Consider the following 23,243-nt stretch of genomic DNA (forward strand, 5'->3'; position numbering starts at 1 on the left):
CTCCATGTACCGCACTCACACAGGACAGGTGCAGCGCCCCCATACTCCTATGTACCGCCCTCACACAGGACAGGTGCAGCGCCCCCATACTCCTCCAAGTACCGCACTCACACAGGTGCAGCGCCCCCATACTGCTCCTATGTACCGCCCTCACACAGGACAGGTGCAGCGCCCCCATACTCCTATGTACCGCCCTCACACAGGACAGGTGCAGCGCCCCCATACTCCTATGTACCGCATTCACACAGGACAGGTGCAGCGCCCCCATACTCCGCCATATACCGCCCTCACACAGGACAGGTGCAGCGCCCCCATACTGCTCCTATGTACCGCCCTCACACAGGACAGGTGCAGCGCCCCCATACTCCGCCATGTACCGCACTCACAGGACAGGTGCAGCGCCCCCATACTCCTCCATGTTCCGCCCTCACAGGTGCAGCTCCCCCATACTCCTATGTACCGCCCTCACACAGGACAGGTGCAGCGCCCCCATACTCCTATGTACCGCATTCACACAGGACAGGTGCAGCGCCCCCATACTCCTCCATGTTCTGCCCTCACAGGTGCAGCGCCCCCATACTCCTATGTACCGCCCTCACACAGGACAGGTGCAGCGCCCCCATACTCCTATGTACCGCATTCACACAGGACAGGTGCAGCGCCCCCATACTCCTCCATGTTCCGCCCTCACAGGTGCAGCGCCCCCATACTCCTCCATGTTCCGCCCTCACAGGTGCAGCGCCCCCATACTCCTCCATGTTCCGCCCTCACAGGTGCAGCGCCCCCATACTCCTCCATGTTCCGCCCTCACAGGTGCAGCGCCCCCATACTCCTATGTACCGCCCTCACAGGTGCAGCGCCCCCATACTCCTATGTACCGCCCTCACAGGTGCAGCGCCCCCATACTCCTATGTACCGCCCTCACACAGGACAGGTGCAGCGCCCCCATACTCCTATGTACCGCATTCACACAGGACAGGTGCAGCGCCCCCATATACCGCCCTCACACAGGACAGGTGCAGCGCCCCCATACTCCGCCATGTACCGCACTCACAGGACAGGTGCAGCGCCCCCATACTCCTCCATGTTCCGCCCTCACAGGTGCAGCGCCCCCATACTCCTCCATGTTCCGCCCTCACAGGTGCAGCGCCCCCATACTCCTCCATGTTCCGCCCTCACAGGTGCAGCGCCCCCATACTCCTCCATGTTCCGCCCTCACAGGTGCAGCGCCCCCATACTCCGCCATGTACCGCACTCACAGGACAGGTGCAGCGCCCCCATACTCCGCCATGTACCGCACTCACAGGACAGGTGCAGCGCCCCCATACTCCTATGTACCGCATTCACACAGGACAGGTGCAGCTCCTCCATACTGCTCCTATGTACGCCCTCACACAGGTGGTGGAGCGCCTCCATATACCGCCCTCACACAGGTGGTGGAGCGCCCCCATATACCGCCCTCACACAGGTGGTGGAGCGCCCCAACAGTCCATTAGAACCACACCAGTCTAATGAGAAGGCAATACAAGTTCCTAGCACTGCTCGCACCTCATTGGCTGGCGCGAGTCTCTGTATGAATAGGCCACACCTACTCATTACGCATGCGGAGTATCGTCTGGATCGTACAGCCACGTCCACTTCCCTCATAGCCGGAAAAGGCGGGTTCTGTCTGTCTTCCTAATGCCCGCCCCTCCAGATGGCCACGCCCACGCCCTCCCATTTCTGGAGGAGACGTAGCACGTCGCTATTGAGTGAAGGGGGCTGATAATTGTGTAAGAGGCGGCGACGTAAGGAAAGAGCCTCCACCGCCTGAGCTTCTAGCCGCGTCTCTCTGGGCTCCACAGCTGCGACACACACCGCGCTCCGCCATGACCTCGCTGCGCCATTTGCTGCTGTTACTGCTGCTGGCTTTCCCGGCCACCCTGCTCGGCAGAGGTACGTGTCGTGTGTGGCGGGATGTTAGTGGCGCGGACGTGTGTGGCGGCTGCTCTGGTGTCGCCATCCGGTGCGGCTCCGTGCAGGAGGAGCGCGGTGCTCCGGCCTGTGGCTGACGTGTCACTGCGCCCATTCATTCTGGGCTCCTCCCCCTCTAGTACCAGCGGGGTCTTCAGTGATGGGGGTCCTCACTTCAGTGGCCCCTTGGCCCGCACCTGGCAGAATGTGACCGGTCCTAGGTCCCTGTACACACCATGGCCACGTCTGTGGCTGCAGGATCGGCGCTGGGGGGGCAGACGCAACACTGGTGGATCCGCACGGGGGCCCAAGTGGGGCCACTTCTGCAGGTGGACTTGTGCATAGTGAGGCGTTATTGGGCTGCAGACGGCCCTTCTTCTAGTGTTCCCCGTCAGTGTCCGCCCCTGGCCTGGTTCTTATCTCCCTGACATCAGGGGCGCCCTCATATATTAGACTGGCAGACGGGATCAGCGGGTTTAGCCACCTACTGTGTATTAGGGTCTTTATAATTGCGGGAATACACAGATCTGACCCGGCAGATGTCCTCTCTAGATGGATGTGAGACCCCAAGTGTGGAGTTTATAATAAGCAAAGGGAATCCTTGTGTGATTCCCAGAGAAATGAATGGGCGTCATGAAATCCTCTGATCGGCAGAGGCCCCCTGCCTTATGGTAAGCAGTTGTCCATGGAGAGCAGGAAGTGTTAGTGGAGACCCTCCACCTCAATAATTACCTCTGTAAGGGGAGACCCTCCACCTCCTCTGCTTCTCATCTTTACATGAAGAACTGATGCAGTTCTATTACTGTTTCTTGGCAGAGATCAGTGACCCGGAGTAGCCGATTCTGTGTCCTCTAGGTGACCACACAGAGGGCCCCAAGGTAATGAGTGATGGAGAGAGGAAGGTGCCACAATGTACCGTGTGCCCGACTATGCTTTGTAGCCTCTGACATAAGTCACCTTGGTGGGTTTTTTTGTTCAGCGTTTGTGTCTTCTCTTGGCAAAGCTGTCCAGTTTATTTCAAACTTTTTTGGATGTCCTTCAAAAAGTCCGCAGCAGGTGATGGCTCCACATTTGGTACCCTCTTGACATCATGCGTTTTTGGCCCTATTCCACGTCACTGTTTGAGTTTTAGAACTTCACTTAACAATCTCCTTATTGACTCTTGGAGTGTTCAAATGTAAACCGCTTTCTTTTGTCGTAGGTCCCTTAGTTGCTGCCCAAGATGCCACGGAAGATGAAGAAGCCATTGAAGACTCTGTAGTAGAAGATGATGATGACGAGGCTGAAGTGGAAGAAGATGAGACGACAGACTTGGTAAATGTGCATATATAATAGAGGATGGATGGGCTGTAGCCTGAGCAGGGAGACCATCCCAGAATGTTTTCCTCCGTTTCCTCCTACTACCTCCTCTTTCAGCTACTTTACATTTTTCACCAAAAGCGCAGAATGTTGTAACTAACTGAATTGCGTTACCTTCCGTTAGCCATGCAATGTCATAATTATCTTCCAACATTGTGAATTCCAATCCCCCATCTTAGCCATCATTTTAATTTAATCATTAGTAAATATAACACAAACTTGCTTATTTTTATATCTTATCATAGGAATCTGCTTCTTTTTTCTTCTCGACTGGTCTTTCACTTTAAGTTCATGGATATAATCTGTATTCAGTGAAGATTTTCCTAAGTATGAGATAGCAGATGACAGTTGGTGCCTTTAAAAGTCTATGGGGAGGAGGAACTAGACATATTCTGCTACAAGTTCTCCTGAAACCACAGCTACAGTTCTCCATAGAACTTTATGAGCACCAACTGTCACCTCCTATCTGAGTAATGGGGTAATCTTTATTCACTAAAGACAGATTTTACCAGCAAATTGAGAATGAATGTTCCACTCAGGCGGACAAAGAAGCAGATTTCTCCAAGGTGAATTAGAAAGTTTCTTATTCTAACATGTAGTATTGATTTTTGGATAAAGAGTAACTGTTTTAGCTCACAGTCTTTTTCCATCAGTAATATCTGTGCGTGTCTCAGAGTAACTAGTGCTTGGTGCATCTGTGTTGGATTTTCTGCAAAACCTTTTGTGTACATCGGAAATTTTTTTTTTTCTGTTAACAGACAGAAGAAAAGGAGGAAGAAGAAGATTTGAGTTCAGGTGAACCGAAGGCCTCTCCCAATGCTGACACCACCATTTTGTTTGTTAAAGGCGAAGGTAAGTCACTATAACCTCTGTCTAGCCATTACTTCCATTTCGGTAAAGGGGTATTCACATGTTCTAGAGTGACTGCCCTAACAATATGTCACCACTTTGATTGCTCTGACCTCTGAGCCCCCTGCCGTTTTTGAGAATTATGGGCATGGGGTGCTGCTGGTATCGCATAGCGACCATATCGCTGTCTTTCCTGAACCCAGGCCAGCAGCTTGTGCCATAGCTAGAATTCCCTGAAAGCTGGCTGGTTGGAAAGGCTCTTGTGCAGAGAATTCGGAAGGGGTCACAGTACTACAACAGCCTGTGTGACTTTCGTTCCCTGATGTACCATAAGGTGTGACCACCAGCAATCATACAGTCATGGCACATCTTTGTCATAATAAAAGCATTCCCAACAAGCCTTATTGCCCTTCCTGAATTCTCATGTGGTTGGCACACCTTTATACTAAAGCCAGAGGAACACTGGGATTTGTTAAGCTGTGTATTTTTTTTTTTTTTTTTTTTAATTTTTTTTATAGTTTTCATACTAATATGATCAGTCATGTCCTTCTAATAAATCACTGGGACAAATTTCAGTCTCTGTGCTGGAAAAAAAAACACGTAGGGCTTCACAGTTGCATCAACTTTTATGCCAGAGCATGTTCACTTTTTGCTAGCTGACGTGTGTGTGTGTGTGTGTTTGTTTTTTTTTTTTTGTTTTTTTTTTTATATATTCCTATCTACAAAATATTGATCAAAAGGGCATGCGCCCTGTTATGTCTGGCACTACTGCACTGGAAGGAGAGAGGTTCCTTATCTGCAGAGAGCTTCTGGTTTTAACCTTTTCCCTATCTGCTATCCATGTACTGCACATGTCTGTTCTGGGCTTATGGAACTGGCTCAGTGACTGAGCCTGCTGTGCTATGCAGTCACATATGCCTGTAACAGCAACAATCCGAGCTGAGCTCGGATCGCTACCATTTAAAAGCGTGTGGCCCAGGGGATACACCATTTTGAATCCCTTCCTAACACCACATCTTTCCCCCATCAAAAGTAAAGAAATTTAAAATGATAAAAAACCTTTATATCACTGTATGTAAAAGTCCAATCTATGAAGATATAAAATTAACCTTTATTGATAAGCACCATAAAGAAAAAAAAAAATAAAATTAATACCACAATAGTGTGTTTATTTCTGGCTAAAACTTATTATTGCTGTAATAGTGCTATAAACATTATTGCTCTAATAAGAAGTGATGAAAACTTATCTACTCCAAGAATGGTACTGATTGCCTTGCAGAAACAAGCCTTTAACCCCTTTACCTCCAAGGGTGGTTTGCACGTTCATAACCAGGCCAATTTTTACATTTCTGACCACTGTCCCTTTATGAGGTAATAACTCTGGAACGCTTCCATGGATCCCGGTGATTCTGACATTGTTTTCTCGTGACATATTGTACTTCATGTTAGTGGTAAAATTTCATTCATATAACTTGCGATTATTTGTGAAAAAAACGGAAATTTGGCGAAAATTTTGACAATTTCGCAATTTTCCAACTTTGAATTTTTATGCCCTTAAATCACAGAGATACGGCACACAAAAAACTTAATAACATTTCACACGTTTACTTTACATCAGCACAATTTTGGAACCAAAATGTTTGTGTTTTTTTGTTAGGAAGTTATAAGGGTTAAAAGTTGACCAGCGATTTCTCATTTTTACAACACAGTCTTATTTTTACGGGCCACATCACATTTGAAGTCACTTTGAGGGGTCTATATGATAGAAAATACCCAAAAATGAAACCATTCTAAAAACTGCACCCTGCAAGGTGCTCAAAAGCACATTCAAGAAGATTATTAACCCTTCAGGTGCTTCACTGGAATTTTTTGAATGTTTAAAAAAAATGAACATTTAATTTTTTTTCACAAAAAAATTACTTCACAGGTCCAATTTTTTTTTTTTTTTATTTTACCAAGGGTAACAGGAGAAATTGGACTGCAAAAGTTATTGTGCAATTTGTCCTGAGTACGCTGATACCTGATATGTGGGGGGGGGGGGGACCAATGTTTCGGCGCATGGCAGAGCCCAGAAGGGAAGGAGCGCAGTTTGACTTTTTCAGTGCAAAATTGGCTGGAATTCAGATTGGACGCCATGTCACGTTTGGAGAGCCCCTGATGTGACTAAATAGTGGAAACCTCCCACAAGTGACCCCATTTTGGAAACTAGACACCCCCCCCCCCCCCCCCAAGGAACGTATCTAGACATGTGGTGAGAGCTTTGAACCTCCCAGCCATCAAATTAAAAAGTCACATTTTTTTTCACAAAAGTGATCTTTTCACCCCCAAATTTTATTTTCCCAAGGGTAACAGGACCCTAAAAGTTATTGTGCAATTTGTCCTGAGTATGTTGATATCTCACATGTGGGGGTAAACCACTATTTGGGCGCATGGCAGAGCTCGGAAGGGAAGCAGCGCATTTGACTTTTTTTTGGCTGGAATTGGGATTGGACGCCATGCCGCATTTGGAAAGCCCCGGATGTGCCTAAACAGTGGAAACCCCCCCCCCCACAAATGACACCATTTTGGAAACTAGACCCCCGTCCCCCAAGGAACTTATCTAGATGTGTGGTGAGCACTTTGAACCCCCAAGGGCTTCACAGAAGTTTATAACGCCCTGGCGTGAAAATTAAAAAAAATCATTTTTTCCACAAACATGATCTTTTAGTCCCCAATTTTTTTATTTTCCCAAGGGTAACAGGAGAAATTGGACCCCAAAAGTTGTTGTTCAATTTGTCTTGAGTACGCTGATACCCCATATGTGGGAGAAAACTACTGTATGGGCACACGTCGGGGCTCGGAAGGGAAGTAGTGATGTTTTGGAATGCATACTTTGATGGATTGGTCTGCAGGTGTCATGTCATGTTTGGAGAGCCTCTGATGTGCCTAAACAGTAGAAACCCCCCACAAGTGACCCCATTTTGGAAACTAGACCCTCCAAGGAACTTATCTAGATGTGTGGTGAGCACTTTGAACCCCCAAGGGCTTCACAGAAGTTTATAACGCCCTGGCATGAAAATAAAAAATCATGTTTTTTTTTCCATGAAAATGATATTTTTGCCCCCAATTTTTTATTTTCCCAAGGGTAACAGGAGAAATTGGACCCCAAAAGTTGTTTTGCAATTTGTCCTGAGTAGACTGATGCCCCATATGTGGGGGTAAAACACTGTTTGGGCGCATGTCGGAGCTTGGAAGGGAGGGAGCACCATTTGACTTTTTCAACGCAGAATTGGCTGGAATTGAGATCAGACGCCATGTTGCGTTTTGAGAGCCCTTGATGTACCCAAACAGAGGAAACCCATCAATTCTAATCCCAACACACCCCTAACCCTAATCTCAGCCCTAGCCCTAATGGGAAAATTGGAAATACTTTTTTTTTTTTTTTTTTTTTTTTTTTTTAAATTTATTATTTTTCCCTAACTAAGGGGGTGATGAAGGGGGGTTTGATTTACGATTTATGGCAGGCTTTTATTTTTGACAGCTGTCATACGCTAAAATACGCTTTTTATTGTAAAAATAGTTTTTGCATCACCATATTTTGAGAGCTATAATTTTTCCATATTTTGACCTACCGAGTCATGTGAGGTCTTATTTTTTTGCGGGATGAGTTGACATTTTTATTGGTATCATTTCTCCATCGCTTCATTGGGGGACACAGAAACCATAGGTGTATGCTGCTGCCACTAGGAGGCTGACACTATGTACAGAAAAAGGTTAGCTCTTCCTTCGCTGTATACACCCCACCGACCGGCACTAATTTCCTCAGTTTAGCTTAGTGTCAGTAGGAGGTGGACACGGTCTTTCATTAGACCCATATCTACCTCCGTGTGCGTCGTTTTCTTTCAGGTTTTCGGAGGGATACAGAGTGAAGGGTCACATCTGTAGTCCCACAAAGAGACTGAGTATGGCGTGTACTGCCACCCCGTATCCTCATAGCTCTCCACGGCAGGACCAAGAGCCCTGAGCACGAACGCGTGTCAGGCAATCCAGCTGGTCCTCGCCCCCCAGAGCCTGTCAGTCTGGCAGAGACGCAGACCTCCTTCGTAAGAAGACACGATCTTGATAAGGTACAGGTTTTTGCTGATGGAAGGTAAGTATGGGACCCTTCCTCTCCCTGCCTCCCATGTCTCCCCGGCTGCTCCTTTCTCTTTTTTTTTTTTCTTTTGGCTAGCCATGCTGCAGGCTCGGGGACCTTGCGGAGCGGGCGCCCTGAGTGACATGTCCCCAGATATCACGGCTCCTTTCAGCAGCCTCTGCCTCTCTCTGCGCCCCCCTCCCCTCCTCTCTCCAGCTGCACTTATCTTGTTTCTGCTCAGCAGCCAGGCGGCAGACATGTATCCATTGTGGAGCGATCGTGCGGCAGTGCAGTGTTGCCTCCGCGCCGGCCGCCGCATCTACTCCAGGTCCCGGCTTCTATTGCGGCCTTGTTCGGCATCGTGGCCACGCCCCCCGCCTTTTTCCTTAGGCGGGCTTCTCTCCCGCCCGTTCTAAGCCCGGCCACCGCTCACTCCCTCCCATTCTAGGACGTCTGCGCTCCGGAGGCGGCGCTCAGCCTCCTAGCCTGCCTATCAGCAGCGGGCGGTGCCATCTTTGGCTGCAGTTAGCCCCGCCCTCCTCCCTGTCTCCACAAGGAAGCGCATGCTTTTTCTACCGGGCTCCCCTCAGGCGGCCGCCATTTTCCCCAGCCTGAAAGCCGGACTCCATCGCCTCTTCTGTGGCCCTGCAGATACGGACAAGCTGTGCAGCAGCGCTCACTGGAAGCATCCACAGGACACCGGACCGTGAGTAGCTCTGCAACTGCAGACTGACACCCTCCTCCACTTGGGTAGCAAAGGGCATAGCTACTTGGGCGGAGGATCTCAACCAACCAGAGTGACTGGGCAAGCTAGCCAACCAGATCTCCCATGCAGGGGAAAATTTGGTCTCCCGTCTCCTTACATGCTGCTGCCTCTTGCGCAGCTCAAGCGTCCAGCAACTTAGTTGCTATCCGGCGTACAATTTGGCTCAAGGCCTGGCAGGCGGATTTGTGTTCAAAAAAGTCTCTTACAATCTGCCCTTTCAGGGTGTGTGTCTCTTCGGATCTCAGCTGGACCAGGTTATCAAAGACTCCACTGGGGGTCCAAGCCTCTTAGACCCCCTCCATGGCGTCAGTTTCGGCCCTTTCGGGCTTTCCGCCGCGTCGCGACAGCAGAACCTTTCCCCAACCAACAAAGGCCGCAAGCACGCCAGGATAGGAAGAAGGTCTCCTTTAGGCCCACTCCATCCTGGCGATCTCACTCCTCCCAGGGCAGATCCTCCGGGTCCAAAACTGGAGGGTCCACCTCGGCATGATTATCTACAGAGTCCCGAGTCGCCTTTCCGACTGGCGGCCGACTCCTTTTCTTCAGGGACGTCCGACTTGCCTCGGTGGAAGACGCTTGGGTCAGGGAAGTTGTATCCTCAGGAAAATAGAGTTTGTTTCTCGGCCCCGGGATCGCTTCTTCGAGTCCCGTCCTTCAAAAGACCCCTCCTTAGTTCTGGGCTTCTTTGCATCCATCGACTCTCCTCAGTTCCGGGGTGATTGTGCCCGTTCCCGAAACAGAGCAATTCACAGGGTTCTACTCAAACCTGTTCGTGGTGCCGAAAAGCGGCGCAGTTCGGCCCATTCTGGACCTCAAACTGCTGATTAAGAGGGTCCGCCTGCATCATTTCAGGATGGAGTCCCTTCGTTCAGTAATCGCTTCCATGGAGGCGCAGGAATTCATGTGTTCAATAGACATTCAAGATGCCTATCTGCATGTCCCCATCTTTCACGGGCATCAGAAATTTCTGGGTTTTGCGATTCGTCAGAACCACTACCAGTTTGTTGCCCTGCCGTTCGGTCTCGCCACCGCGCCCAGAGTGTTTACGAAGATCATGGCGGCGTTGATGGCCCTGTTCAGGATCAGAGGTCTCGTACTCTTCCCGTACCTCGACAACATTCAAATCAAAGCTCTGTCTTTTCACCAGACTCTCCAAAGCCTTGCCATCGTTGTCGACACCCTGTCCAGTTTTGGGTGGCTCGTAAACAAGAGGAAGTCCTGCCTCGTTCCGACTTAACGTCTTGTGTTTCTAGGCTTATTCGACACCCGTCGATCGAGGGTTTTTCTCCCGGAAGAGAAGTTGATCTCTCTGCGGCGAGTTGTTCGATCGCTGCAGAGCCCGAAGCTTCCATCTTTCCTGTCAGCCATGAAAGTCTTGGGAAAGATGGTGGCGACAACCGAAGTGATCCCCTTTGCTCAATTTCACACGAGACCGCTTCAACAGGCCATTCTGTCTCGGTGGAACAGGTCCGTTCTCTCCCTGGATCGTCCAATTCGCCGCTCGTCCCGGGTCAAACAGTCCCTCAATTGGTGGCTGACGTCACCCCTCATGTCCCTGGGCCGGTCATTCCTTCCGATTCACTGGCAGATTGTGACAAAGGACGCCAGCCTTCTCGGCTGGGGAGCTGTGTTTCGCAATCAGACGGTTCAGGGTCGGTCGACTCGAGACAACTCTGCCGATCAACGTCCTCGAGATATGGGCGATTTTTCTGTCTCTCATTCACTGGGAAAGGCTTCTCAGGGGTCTGCCGGTCCGGATTCAGACAGACAATGCCACAGCGGTGGCATATGTCAACCACCAAGGGGGGACACGGAGCTCCTCGGGTCTACCCGAAGTGTCCAGGATTCTCCACTGGGCAGAGGTATCGGTTCCAACGATATCCGCAGTGCACATTCCCGGCGTGGACAACTGCGCCGCTGATTTTCTCAGCTGCGAGGGTCTCGCGGCGGGAGTGTGGTCCTTACATCCGGACGTCTTTCATCAGCTTTGCCGTCGTTGGGGGACTCCGGACATGGACCTGCTGGCGTCTCGCCTGAACAGAAAGGTCCCACAGTTCGTATCCAGGGCCCGAGATCCTCTCGCAGTGGGTGCCGATGCTCTGACCATTCCCGGGTCGCAGTTCAAGCTCCCTTATCTGTTCCCTCCCCTTCCTCTTCTTCCCAAGCTGTTGAAGAAAATCAAGGCGGATGGGGTACCAGTCATCCTCATCTCTCCGGATTGACCCAGAAGGGCTTGGTTCGCGGACATCGTCAACCTTCTTGCGGATTCCCCCTGGAAGCTTCCAGACAGAGCAGATCTGCTGTCTCAAGGTCCAATCTGCCACCCCAATTCTCTGCCGCTCAATTTAGCGGCGTGGCTGTTGAAACCGCGGTTCTGAAGCGGTCAGGTTTTTCAGATTGGGTTAATCGCACCATGATCCGGGTTAGAAAACCATCGTCTTCTAAAATTTATTATCATATGTGGAAGACCTATTTCACTTGGTGCGAGGCCAATGACGTTCCACCCATGTCCTTTTCTCTCCCTTCTATCCTGGCGTTCCTGCAGCCAGGCCTAGATGCGGGCCTTGCCCTCAGTTCTTTTGAAGGGTCAAGTTTCAGCGCTCTCCATTCTTTTTCAGAAGACGTTGGCCTCCCTCCCGCAGGTCAAAGCCTTTCTTCAGGGAGTGGCTCATACGGCACCTCCGTACCGCGCTCCTGTGGATCCATGGGATCTCAATCTGGTTCTGGAGGCTCTTCAACGGTCTCCCTTTGAACCTCTCAGGGAAGTCTCCCTGTCCCTTCTCTCCTGGAAAGTGGCATCTCTGGTGGCCATCACCTCCATCCGGCGCGTGTTGGAAATGGCGGCCCTTTCTTGCTTGTCGCCCCCCCCCCCCCCCACCTTTCCTGGTGCTCCATCAGGACAAGGTAGTCCTGTGGCCCCCGCCTTCCTTCCTTCTTTCCTAAGGTAGTGTCCACTTTCCACCTAAATGAACAAGCTAGACCTGGTCAGAGCCATGAAGGTTTACCTGGCTAGGACGTCTCCCTTGCAGAAGACAGACTCTCTTTTCATCATTCCAGTTGGTGCGTGGAAAGGTCAGCCGGCCTCCAAGGCTACCATTGCTCACTGGATCAGATCGGCAATTTTGGAGGCCTACCGGGTCAAGCATCAAGTGCCCCCTTCGGGTATTAGAGCTCACTCTACCCGGGCAGTGGGTGCCTCCTGGGCAGTGCACCACAGAGCTTCTGCGCAGCAGCTCTGCAAAGCGGCAACCTGGTCTTCGACCCACACATTTGCCAAATTTTACAAGGTCGACACCTACGCTTTGGCGGACGCCAGCCTAGGCAGAAGGATCTTGCAGGCGGCGGTGGTGAGTCCACTGACCTGATGGAAGTTTGTTTCCCACCCCAGGAACTGCTTTACGACATCCATCTCTGTGTCCCCCCAATGAAGCGATGGAGAAAACAGGATTTTTGGTTGCTTACCGTAAAATCTGTTTTTCGGAGCCTTCATTGGGGGACACAGCACCCTCCCATATTCTGTAACTCCTGTTCTTATGTTTGATTACAGTTGAGTTGTCTGTTCTGTTTTCATTCTGTTTTGTTACTTCTCCTACTGCTTTTTCACTAAATGAGGTAATTTAGTGCCGGTCGGTGGGGTGTATACTGCGGAGGAGGAGCTAACCTTTTTCTGTACCTAGTGTCAGCCTCCTAGTGGCAGCAGCATACACCCATGGTTTCTGTGTCCCGCAATGAAGGCTCCGAGAAACAGATTTTACGGTAAGCAACCAAAAATTCTGTTTTTCGGGCACGTGACATTTTTTTTTAATCGCTTTTTATTCCGATTTTTGGGACGAAGAGTGAACAAAAGCCAGCATTTCAAGAATTTCTTTTGGGGCATGCGTTTACACCGTTCCGCGTGTGATAAAATTGATAAAGCGGTTTTATTCTTCGGGTCAGTACGATTACAGCGATACCTCATTTATGTCATTTTTGTTGTTTTGGCGCTTTTATGCAATGAAAATAATTTTATATAAAAAATAATTTTTGCATCGCTTTATTCTGCGAGCTATAACTTATATTTTTTTGCTGATGATGCTGTATGGCGGCTTGTTTTTTGCTGGACAAGATGACTTTTTCAGCGGTACCATGGTTATTTATATCCGTCTTTGTGATCGCGCGTTATTGCACTTTTTGTTTGGCAATATGATAATAAAGCATTATTTTTTGCTTTGTTTTAGTTTTTTTTTTTTAAGGGGTTCACTAATGGGACAGTTCTATAGGGCGGGCCATTACGGACGCGGCAATACTAAATATGTGTACTTTTATTGTTTTGCTTTTTTTTTTCCAAAAAATGAATTTATTAGGGAATATTTTTTATTAGCGTTTTTTTTTTTTTTTTTATATATATACCCCTTTCTGCCATATGACGTACTATCCCGTCCATGTGCCCTGGGACTTAATTCCCAGGGACGGGGTAGTACGTCATAGCGATCAGCGGCGCCCACGTGGTGAGCGAGGCTGATCGCGGCTGGGTGTCAGCTGAAAGAGAAAAGTATGACGAAGGCGTGGTACATAACCTAAAGCATACCACATCATCTGTAAAACACGGCGGAGGCAGAGTGATGGCTTGGGCATGCATGGCTGCCAGTGGCACTGGGTCACTAGTGTTTATTGATGATGTGACACAGGACAGAAGCAGCCGAATGAATTCTGAGGTATTCAGAGCCATACTGTGTGCTCAGATGCAGCCAAACTGATTGGTTGTCGTTTCCTACTACATATGGACAATGACCCAAAACATAAAGCCAAAGCAACCCAGGAGTTTATTAAAGCAAAGAAGTGGAATATTCTTGAATGGCTAAGTTAGGCACCTCATCTCAACCCAATTGAGCATGCATTTCATGTGTTAACCCCTTTCCTACATTGGACGTAATATTCCGTCCATGTGACCTGGGACCTAAGTCCCAAGGACGGAATATTACATCACAGGCAATCAGCGGCGCTCACGCTGGGAGCGCCGCTGATCGCGGCCGGGTGTCAGCTGATTATCACAGCTGACACCGTGCACTGTGTGTCAAGGGCGGTCACGGACCGCCCCCGACACGTTAGCCCCTGGCACACTGCGATCAAACACAATCGCAGTGTACCAGTGGTTTAGGGAAACATCGGGAGGGAGGGGGGGTCCCTCCGTGCTTCCCTGAGACCCCCACAGCAGCGCAATGTGCAGCGCTGCTGCGGGGGTCTTCTTCCCTGCAGGTCCCCGGATCCGAAATGGCGGCAGGGACCTTCGGGGGCCTGCAGGGAGCTGGCTTCCTCAGTGCCTGCAAAGCGCAGGCACGAGGAAGCCTTCTGCACTGCCTGTCACAGATCGCTGATCTGTCACAGATCGCTGATCTGTCACATGACAGTTATATCCCCCCTGGGACATTGTAATAAAGTTAAAAAAAAAAGTGTAAAAATAATTTATAAAAAAAAAAAAATCGCTAAATTTAAAAAAAAAAAAAAAAAAATTCCCTAATTCATTTTTTTGGAAATAAAAAAAACAACAAAACAAAAGTACACATATTTGGTATCGCCGCGTCTGTAACGACCCGCCCTATAAAACTGTGCCATTAGTTAACCCCCTTTAAAAAATAATAAAGCTTTATTTTTTGTTATCATACCGCCGAACAAAGAGTGCCATAACATGCGATCAAAAAGACGCATATAAATGACCATGGTACCGCTGAAAACGTCATCTTGTCCCACAAAAAAACGAGCCGCCACACAGCGTCATCAGCGAAAAAATATAAAAGTTATAGCTCGCAGAATAAAGCAATGCAAAAATAATTATTTTATATAAAATCGTTTTCATTGCATAAAGGCGCCAAAACATAAGACATAAATGAGGTATCGCTGTAACCGTATTGACCCGAAGAATAAAACCGCCTTATCAACTTTACCGCACGCGGCACTGTGTAATCGCACCCCCCAAAAGAAATTCTTGAAATGCTGGTATTTGTTCATTCTGCGTCCCAAAAATCGGAATAAAAAGCGATCAAAAAATGTCACGTGCCCGAAAATGGTACCAATAAAAACGTCAACTCGTCCCACAAAAAATAAGATCTCACATGACTCTGTGGGTCAAAATATGGAAAAATTATAGCTCTCAAAATGTGGTGATGCAAAAACTAATTTTACAATAAAAAGCGTCTTGTAGCGTGCGACAGCTGCCAAACGTAAAAACCCGCCATAAATAGTAAATCAAACCCCCCGTTATCACCCCCTTTAGTTAGGGAAAAATAATAAAATTAAAAAAAGTATTTATTTCCGTTTTCCCGCTAGGGCTGAGATTAGGGTTAGGGGTGTGTTGGGGTTAGGGAATTGGGGGGTTTCCACTGTTTGGGCACATCAGGTGCTCTCCAAACGCAACATGGTGTCTGATCTCCATTCCAGCCAATTCTGCATTGAAAAAGTCAAATGGTGCTCCTTCCCTTCCAAGCTGTGCCATGTGCCCAAACAGTGTTTTACCCCCATATATGGGGTATCAGCCTACTCAGGACAAACTGCGAAACAACTTTTGGGGTCCAATTTCTCCTGTTACCCTTAGGAAAATAAAAAATTGGGGGCAAAAATATCATTTTTGTGGAAAAATGTTTTTTTTATTTTCATGCCCGGGCATAATAAACTTCTGTGAAGCCCTTGTGGGTTCAAAGTTCTCACCACATATCGATAAGTTCCTTGGGGGGGTCTAGTTTCCAAAATGGGGTTACCTGTGGGGGGTTTCCACTGTTTAGGTACATCAGGTGCTCTCCAAACGTGACATGGTGTCCGATCTGAATTCCAGACAATTTTGCATTGAAAAAGTCAAACGGCGCTCCTTCCCTTCTGAGCTCTGCCATGCGCCGAAACAGTGGTCCCCCTCCCCCACACATATCAGGTATCGGCGTACTCGGGACAAATTGCACAATAACTTTTGCAGACCAATTTCTCCTGTTACCCTTGGTAAAATAAAAAAATTGGACCTGAAGTAATTTTTTTTGTGAAGAAAAAAAAAAAAAAAAGTTTGTTTAAATAAAAAAAAAAAAAAAAAAAAAAAATTCAAAAAATTCCTGTGAAGCACCTGAAGGTTTAATAAACTTCTTGAATCTGGTTTTGAGCACCTTGAGTGGTGCAGTTCTTAGAATGGTGTCACTTTTGGGTATTTTCTGGGTGTTTTCTATCATATAGACCCCTCAAAGTGACTTGAAATGTGATGTGGTCCGTAAAAATAAAATGGTGTTGCAAAAATGAGAAATCGCTGATCAACTTTTAACCCTTATAACTACCTAGCAAAAAAAAAAACTTTGGTTCCCAAATTGTGCTGATGTAAAGTAAACATATGTGAAATGTTACTTAAGTTTTTTGTGTGCCCTCTGTGATTTAAGGGCATAAAAATTCAAAGTTGGAAAACTGCGAAATTTTCACCTAATTTCTGGGGTTTTTTTTCACAAATAAACGCAAGTTATATCAATGAAATTTTACCACTAACATGAAGTACAATATGTCACGAGAAAACAATGTCAGAATCACCGGGATCCATGGAAGCGTTTCAGAGTTATTACCTCATAAAGGGACAGTGGTCAGAATTGTAAAAATTGGCCTGGTCATGAATGTGCAAACCACCCTTGGGGGTTAAGGGGTTTAACTTTATTACACTGTCCCAGGGGGGACACCACTGTCTTGTGTGAGATCGCTGATCTGACACATTCAGAAGGGGTTAAATTGCTCAATCAGGAAAAATTAAATGGTTGAGTCTTGGAAAATGGTGTGACAAGCACCGTAAATCTTTGTGATAGGCATCGCTGTAATCGTACTGATCTGGAGTTTCATGTTCCCAGGTTCATTTTTACAGTACGGTGAACACCATAAAAATAAAACCCCAAATTATTATTATTTTTTTTTTTTTTTTTTTTTACGTTTTGCTTACTTAGTGCCCCCCCCCCCCCCCCATATTTTCCAGTACATTGACTGTAGTCTTTTCAAACTACGGCTTGTCCTTCAAAAAATAAGCCATTAAAGGTCTGTGTAGATAGAGTAATAAAAAGTTATGGGTCTTGGCAGACAAGCAAATAACAAAAATTGCCCAGTCATGAAGAGGTTAAAATTAAATTAGCAGCACCTGCTTTCCCTTTACTAAAAATAAAGATGATTTAACAAATTTACATTCTGTTATGCTTGAAAATGTTTGGTATAGCAAAATCAAAAATGATTTAACCTGTACGGTAAACTCCAGAATTGTTGTTCTTCTGTTGCAGCAACGCCGCGCTTAAAACCCGTAGTCATTAAGACATCATAACCTCTCCCCCCAAGTTCTATCAATGAAAAAAATGATTGACACACCACATACACAAAAAAAATAATAATAATTTCCAGCAAAAAAGCAAGTCCTCATTTAAAAAAAAAAAAAAGTAATGGCTTCTGGAAGGAAAGAAATGTACAAAAATTGGCAGTGATGGGAAGGGGTTAATAAGTCTTCTTATGGCAAGAATATTCTGGATAGTTGTTCCCATCCAGCCAGGTTTTTTTCCCCAGCTAATGACACTAAGGCCGGGATCACACACAGCGAGATACGGCCGAGTCTCGCAGGTTAAAACCAAGCTCTGGCGCCGGCACTCCGGAGTGGAGCGTGCAGCCGCACAGCAATACATGGAGCTGCACGCTGCGCTCCAGAGTGCCGATGCCAGAGCTTGGTTTTAACCTGCGAGACTCGGCCGTATCTCGCTGTGGTGTGACTCCGGCCTTATTCCACTTTCTGCATGTATGCTATGGTCCTGTAATGAAACCACAGTATGTACAAGTCTAGAAGTGTGAACCGGTGCTGCTGCACAGCCTTATACTCTGCCTGTGTTGCGTGAATAATGCCATGTTTTCATTTCCTTTTTAGATTTCCCAGCTAATGATATTGTAAAGTTCCTTGTTGGCTTCACAAACAAGGGTACCGAAGACTTCGTGGTGGACTCCCTGGATGCCTCCTTCAGATACCCTCAGGACTACCAGTTCTATATCCAGAATTTTACAGCTCTTACTTTGAACACAGTGGTTCCTCCGCAGAGGCAGGCCACCTTTGAGTACTCTTTTATCCCAGCTGAGCCAATGGGGGGCCGTCCCTTTGGGCTGGTCATTAATCTGAATTACAAGGATGCCAGTGTAAGATTTCACTATTCTTGTTAGAAAACATTAAGACTTTCCTTTTAAATTTAAACGCTAATACCCCCCCCCCCCCCAGCCCACCAGTAGATCAACTTTCCACTATTTCCTTAACTTAAATAATCTTATCACCTGTGCAATATTATGGAAATCCTGAAAACATGATCTGCTCTTGGGCCACGAATACTGGTGTTGGGGGAACACTGAGTTGCAGCACCATGCCAGTGAATGAGATAATAACATGACCTTCTTTACACTTTCAACATTTTTTTTTTTTTCCTTTAGGGCAACTCTTTCCAGGATGCTGTGTTCAATCAGACTGTGACTATTATTGAAAAGGAAGATGGCCTGGATGGAGAAACGTAAGTGTACAACTGCTACCCTTGTAAGGCTGGTTTCACACTTGCGTTTTTTTGCACTGCTTTTTTAGCGCAAAAAAAGCATGCGTTTTTCCCCCTATACTTTAACATGGGTGCGCATACATATGCGCACGTACACTTTTGTATGCGCATGCTATTTTTTTTTTGCAGTGTGCGCTCGGGCGCACAAAATGCATCCTGTTGCATTTTTTGTGCGTCCGACTTGCCCCCAAAAAATGCATGTGCACACAATGCATTTTTTTTTACAGCAAAACACCTATTAAAGTCTATGGGTGCGCATACATGCGCATTGTAATGTGCACGTATGCGCAAAAAAGCATGCTTTTTTTAAAAAAAAAAAAATGCACCAAAACCCGCAAAAAAACGCACAGACGCATGATGCGTTTTTTTTCATGCGTTTGTGTGCGCAAAAAACGCGCAGCAAAAAAAAACGCAAGTGTGAAAGTAGCCTAAGATGGATATTGGTCATGTAGGGTCACACCCTGGTGAAAGGTGGGTCCCTATAAAGTTCTTGCCAATGGCCACACAATCATTTTGTCATCAAGGGGTTTTCACTTGTAACATGCTAACAATTGTTATATTGGTGAGATCAATTACCCTATATTGCTATACTATGTGAATGGGTAAATCTTTGGATGTGTGAATGGGATAATGGATTTCCTAGGTGAGTTTTGGGTGATGTAAAATAGGTCACTACAGCCATGCACAGCATTCTCGTACTAGTGTGCTAACATCACTCCTTATCCTGTGTGGTAAAAAAAAAAACAACCCAATGTAACGTTACTACTGTTAACTCGTGTTACATTCTGTCTTGGCAGAATCTTCATGTACTTGTTCCTCAGTGGTCTTGGGCTGCTTGTAATTGTTGGTCTTCATCAGTTGTTGGAGTCCAGGAAGGTAAGCTCGGACAACTACTGCTGAGTCCTCCACCTGAAGTATTTAATTCTTCTGCTCCTGAGTAATCTGTTTTTAAAATCAGCAATTCTGTTTCAGAGAGTGAGCTTCTTTTTTTGTTTTTTGCTTTTGCTACTCCTGGTCTTTTTCAAGGGGTCATGCCTCACTGAGTAATAATGCTGAGCAGAGTAAAGACATCCCCCCCCCCCCCCCCAGGAAATTCTGTAAGCACCCCCCCCCCCCCTCAATTCATAAAGCGCATGTAAAAAGGCCCATATCTCAAACTGCAAAGTATTAAAAAAAAAAAAAAAGTGGATTGCCATAAACTTTTATGGCATGTTCGGAGTCCTGGACTTTAAGCCCATTAAGCACGGCGATTTGTTCAGTATTTAAAATGACAGATTAAATTCATCTATGGGTCAGTGGAAATATCGGACAGAACTCTGCCATCTGTGTGTTGTAAACTCTTCACTGGCCGTTTTGTAGCTTGAGAAACCTCCATTAGGCCATGTGCACACGCTGCGGTTTTGGCCCTGCAGAACTGCAGCATTTCCGCAGACATGGTACTTTACCATGTTAGCCTATGGGTTTTAAAAACCGCAGTGCTCACGCTGCGGTTTTTTACCTGCGGAAAAGCTGCGTTTTTTTTTCCGCAGCATGTTAATTGTTTCTGCGGATTCTGCTGCGGTTTGCCACCTATTCCATTGTCCAGGTGTCAAACCGCAGGCCAAACCGCAGCAAAACCGCAGGTCACTTTACCTGCGGTTTTACCTGCGGATCCGCAGGAAAAAACCCGCAGGTGAATCTGCAGTGTGCGCACATACCCTAAGTGTTTTTGTTTGTTTGTTTTTTTTTTTTAAATTTGAGAACTGTCAAAACATAGACCAGTTTTTTAGCGTACTGCAAAATTCACTGAATTCTCAATGAGCCCTAACTGTAATGCAGCCTAGCAAAATCTATTGGGGTACATGACTGTCCGGGAAGCATCCACTCAAACCCAAAACGTTGTCACAGCTGCCCTCGTCACCCAAGACTGTTTATGTAATTTATCTAAATGAACTAAAATGGGGAGCCTGTTTGAATACTTCATGTAGCTCTATGGGTCACCCAATGATGATGCAAACGTTATTTCTTGGCGTAAACCACAAAACAGATACTTCTCTATTCACATAACTTTGTGTAAAATCACAGAGAATCCAGGAAGCAAGAATATCTTAATATAACTTCTTTCCATGGTGGACACAAGTTACAAAGAAAACTAACAACTTGTCCATACAGTTGCTGCTTTTATGTGATGGCTGAGCTTTGCCTATACTATTGACTGTATGTAAATGCCCGTGTTTTTCTGTCTTCAGAGAAAGCGACCTGCCCAAAAAGTGGAGATGGGCACATCTAACCAAAATGATGTTGATATGAGCTGGATTCCTCCTGAGACGCTGAGTCAAATCAGTATGTATTCTACATCCATGGCTGCTCTTTACTCACTGTTGTATACATTAGAAATGCATTGTTTCCCAATATGCTAGTAGGACTTGTAGGATCTTCTACTGAAATGTGATACATGGAGACTCTGGTGTCCATGTACAGTTTGTAGCTGTCGGTGGGACTACTGAACTGTGCTTGTTGGGAAAATGATGCTTCTGTTTTCACTGCAGTGGCTGTTCTCTTCTCTAATACTTCTTGCTGTCTTTCTTTTTTTTTTTTCCTTTTGCTTCCTTGCAACTTCAGTGCAAAGTAGACGAGGTGAGAGCACTTAAATCTGAGTGAAGTACTGATATGTTTCTGCACTGTTTGTGGTCTTGGCTGCTGTACTACTGACTATAAAATTAAAGATTTGGCCACCGTATCTGAACATTTTTTTTTTTTTTTTTCCTTTTTCTATCTTTGTATGTACTATACAGGTAAAAATGTTTTTAGTTTTTTTGGCAATAATCATGAACTTTATGGTCAATACTAAAGTGTTTTGTGTGTAACGGAGCACTCGTCCTATTGTGCCGATGGCTTTCTGCACAAGTTGGTATCCACAAGAGTGTGCATGTTGTATATTTGTGAGGTCACTTAGCTGTCAGACAACTGTCCATCTGCACAATACTTACATTTTTTTTTTCTATCTTGCTTTTTAGACAAAGCTTCTCCAAGAAGATCTCCTCGTAAAAGAGCCCAGAAGCGATCAGCAGGATCTGATGAATAAACAAACTTTGATTTGTAAAAATAATCTGTCCACTAATACCAGTCCCTCCTATCCAGGATGGATAAATTTGTGACATCCATAATGGAAAATTGGAGTAGGATGTGAAGTCTTGTATAATCATTGACTGCAATTTTTTTTTTCTCTTTCCTCTCCTGTAGGGTTTTTTTTTTTTTTTTTTTAATAAAGAAATTTTTGGTTCCCCTGACTCCCCACCATTAAACTAAAAGAATGATACATCAGCAAGGATCTTGAAGCACCGTAATACTGCAGGGCAGTCCTAAGTTGCATGACTACTTCACTCTCTGGCCTGTTTGTACAGTTTGAGAGCGATGTGACTATGGGCGTATTATGTTTTTATTCCCCTCCTTGCAAGCTGCAGTGGATTTTTGGCTGTGGCCCTGCTTCTCTGTGCCTGTTTTCTGAGACCTGGTGAAGTAAACCAGTGTATTTGGCTTCTCGGTTAATACTCTGCTATGGAGGAAAGAGCTGATGAGCTTGCCTGTCTCCAAGTTTGCAGCCAAGTTGTGACATGAAAATGTAATTGTGCAAAGACTTCTAGCAGACGTTTTTCCTGACTATCTTGGTTATGTGGAATATTATAAGATGGGGTTTTTAATAGTTTGGCATATCGAATGGTTGAATAAGGCATTGTGTCCATGTGGGTGGGCAGAGGTGTTCAAAGAACAAAGCTTAATTTTTGTAAACAGAGAAAAATGTCATTTTGGAACGGTCCACCTGCAACTGTACAAAGAATGAAATTCTTAAATAAAGCGAACTCCATTTTTGTACTGCTGCTCCACTTTCTGTAGGGCTAAACAGTGACGTTTCGTTATTTCGTCAAGTGTGGGTGCTTCATTAAAGGTTTACTTTTTGCAAAATTGGTACCCTGTATATTACACCTGGTTCAGGGGCTGCTCTGGTGGGTGCAGGAGACAGGGATTCAGCCCTTGCATTAGACATTGCCTGCAGTGTTTGGGCTGTAAAATAACTTTAGTGTGCAGACAAATATTTTAAAAAATATCAGTATTTTAAAACCCTATAGCCATCAAATAGATTTTTTTTTTTTTTTTTTTTTTTAGGGTTTAAAAAATTGTGGTTCTAACCATTTGGACTTGCTCATTCATTGCATTATTATTCTATTAAGTGGCTGAACAAGCTCTCACTGTGTTTGAGGGACGTCACCATTATGCGACAATCGCACATCTATTTTTCTTATGTATGCAGCCCAATTGATGGGGAATATCTCATATACCAGTTATGTCTCCTCCTGTACTGTACAGAATTGCCAACTGTCCAGAAATTCCAGGACAATCTGTAAAAGTAGGGCACTTTTTTTTTATCTGGTCAGTAAAAAAAAAAAAAAGTATGGCATCTGATTTTTATTTTGGGGAGCTGAAGAAATGTTTAAAGATTCAAATGGTGATACCTTCAGTCAAAATATAGTTTACAATGAATGCAGCTGATATAATTCTGATGTGAATACGAGTTTTAAACATGTATCACTTATAATAGTTTATTATGGATTTGCAATGTGTCCATAAAAAACATTCTCTGTGAATTTTTTTTTTTTTTTTTTGATTAGCTGTCCAG

At 45.9% G+C, this 23,243-nt stretch overlaps 1 protein-coding gene across 2 annotated transcripts; it reads left to right on the forward strand.

Moving 5' to 3' along the window:
- The first annotated feature begins 1,684 nt into the window (after window positions 1-1,684).
- SSR1 (signal sequence receptor subunit 1) lies at window positions 1,685-22,441 on the forward strand. Of its 2 annotated transcripts, XM_073567266.1 has the most exons (9): window positions 1,685-1,935; window positions 3,155-3,267; window positions 4,071-4,164; window positions 17,926-18,188; window positions 18,474-18,550; window positions 19,387-19,465; window positions 20,818-20,911; window positions 21,191-21,205; window positions 21,586-22,441. In XM_073567266.1, exons 1-9 carry the CDS (start codon window positions 1,869-1,871, stop codon window positions 21,651-21,653), a joined length of 870 nt encoding a protein of 289 aa, XP_073423367.1. In that variant the 5' UTR covers window positions 1,685-1,868; the 3' UTR covers window positions 21,654-22,441. The 2 variants fall into 2 exon arrangements, with proteins under 2 accessions (XP_073423367.1, XP_073423378.1); XM_073567277.1 differs by lacking the exon at window positions 21,191-21,205 and having other exon boundaries at window positions 1,686-1,935.
- The last annotated feature ends 802 nt before the right edge of the window (window positions 22,442-23,243 follow it).

Source organism: Dendrobates tinctorius, unplaced genomic scaffold, assembly GCF_039654945.1.
Source record: "Dendrobates tinctorius isolate UK_male_01 unplaced genomic scaffold, ASM3965494v1 ptg000004l, whole genome shotgun sequence".
Taxonomy (NCBI): domain Eukaryota; kingdom Metazoa; phylum Chordata; class Amphibia; order Anura; family Dendrobatidae; genus Dendrobates; species Dendrobates tinctorius.

Bases quoted from the DNA above. Each gene is read 5' to 3' on its own strand.
- SSR1 (XM_073567266.1), top strand. From the start codon at position 1,869: ATGACCTCGCTGCGCCATTTGCTGCTGTTACTGCTGCTGGCTTTCCCG. The intron at 4,165-17,925 runs GTAAGTCACTAT...TTTCCTTTTTAG, and splicing joins TTTGTTTGTTAAAGGCGAAG to ATTTCCCAGCTAATGATATT. The intron at 19,466-20,817 runs GTAAGCTCGGAC...TTCTGTCTTCAG, and splicing joins AGTTGTTGGAGTCCAGGAAG to AGAAAGCGACCTGCCCAAAA.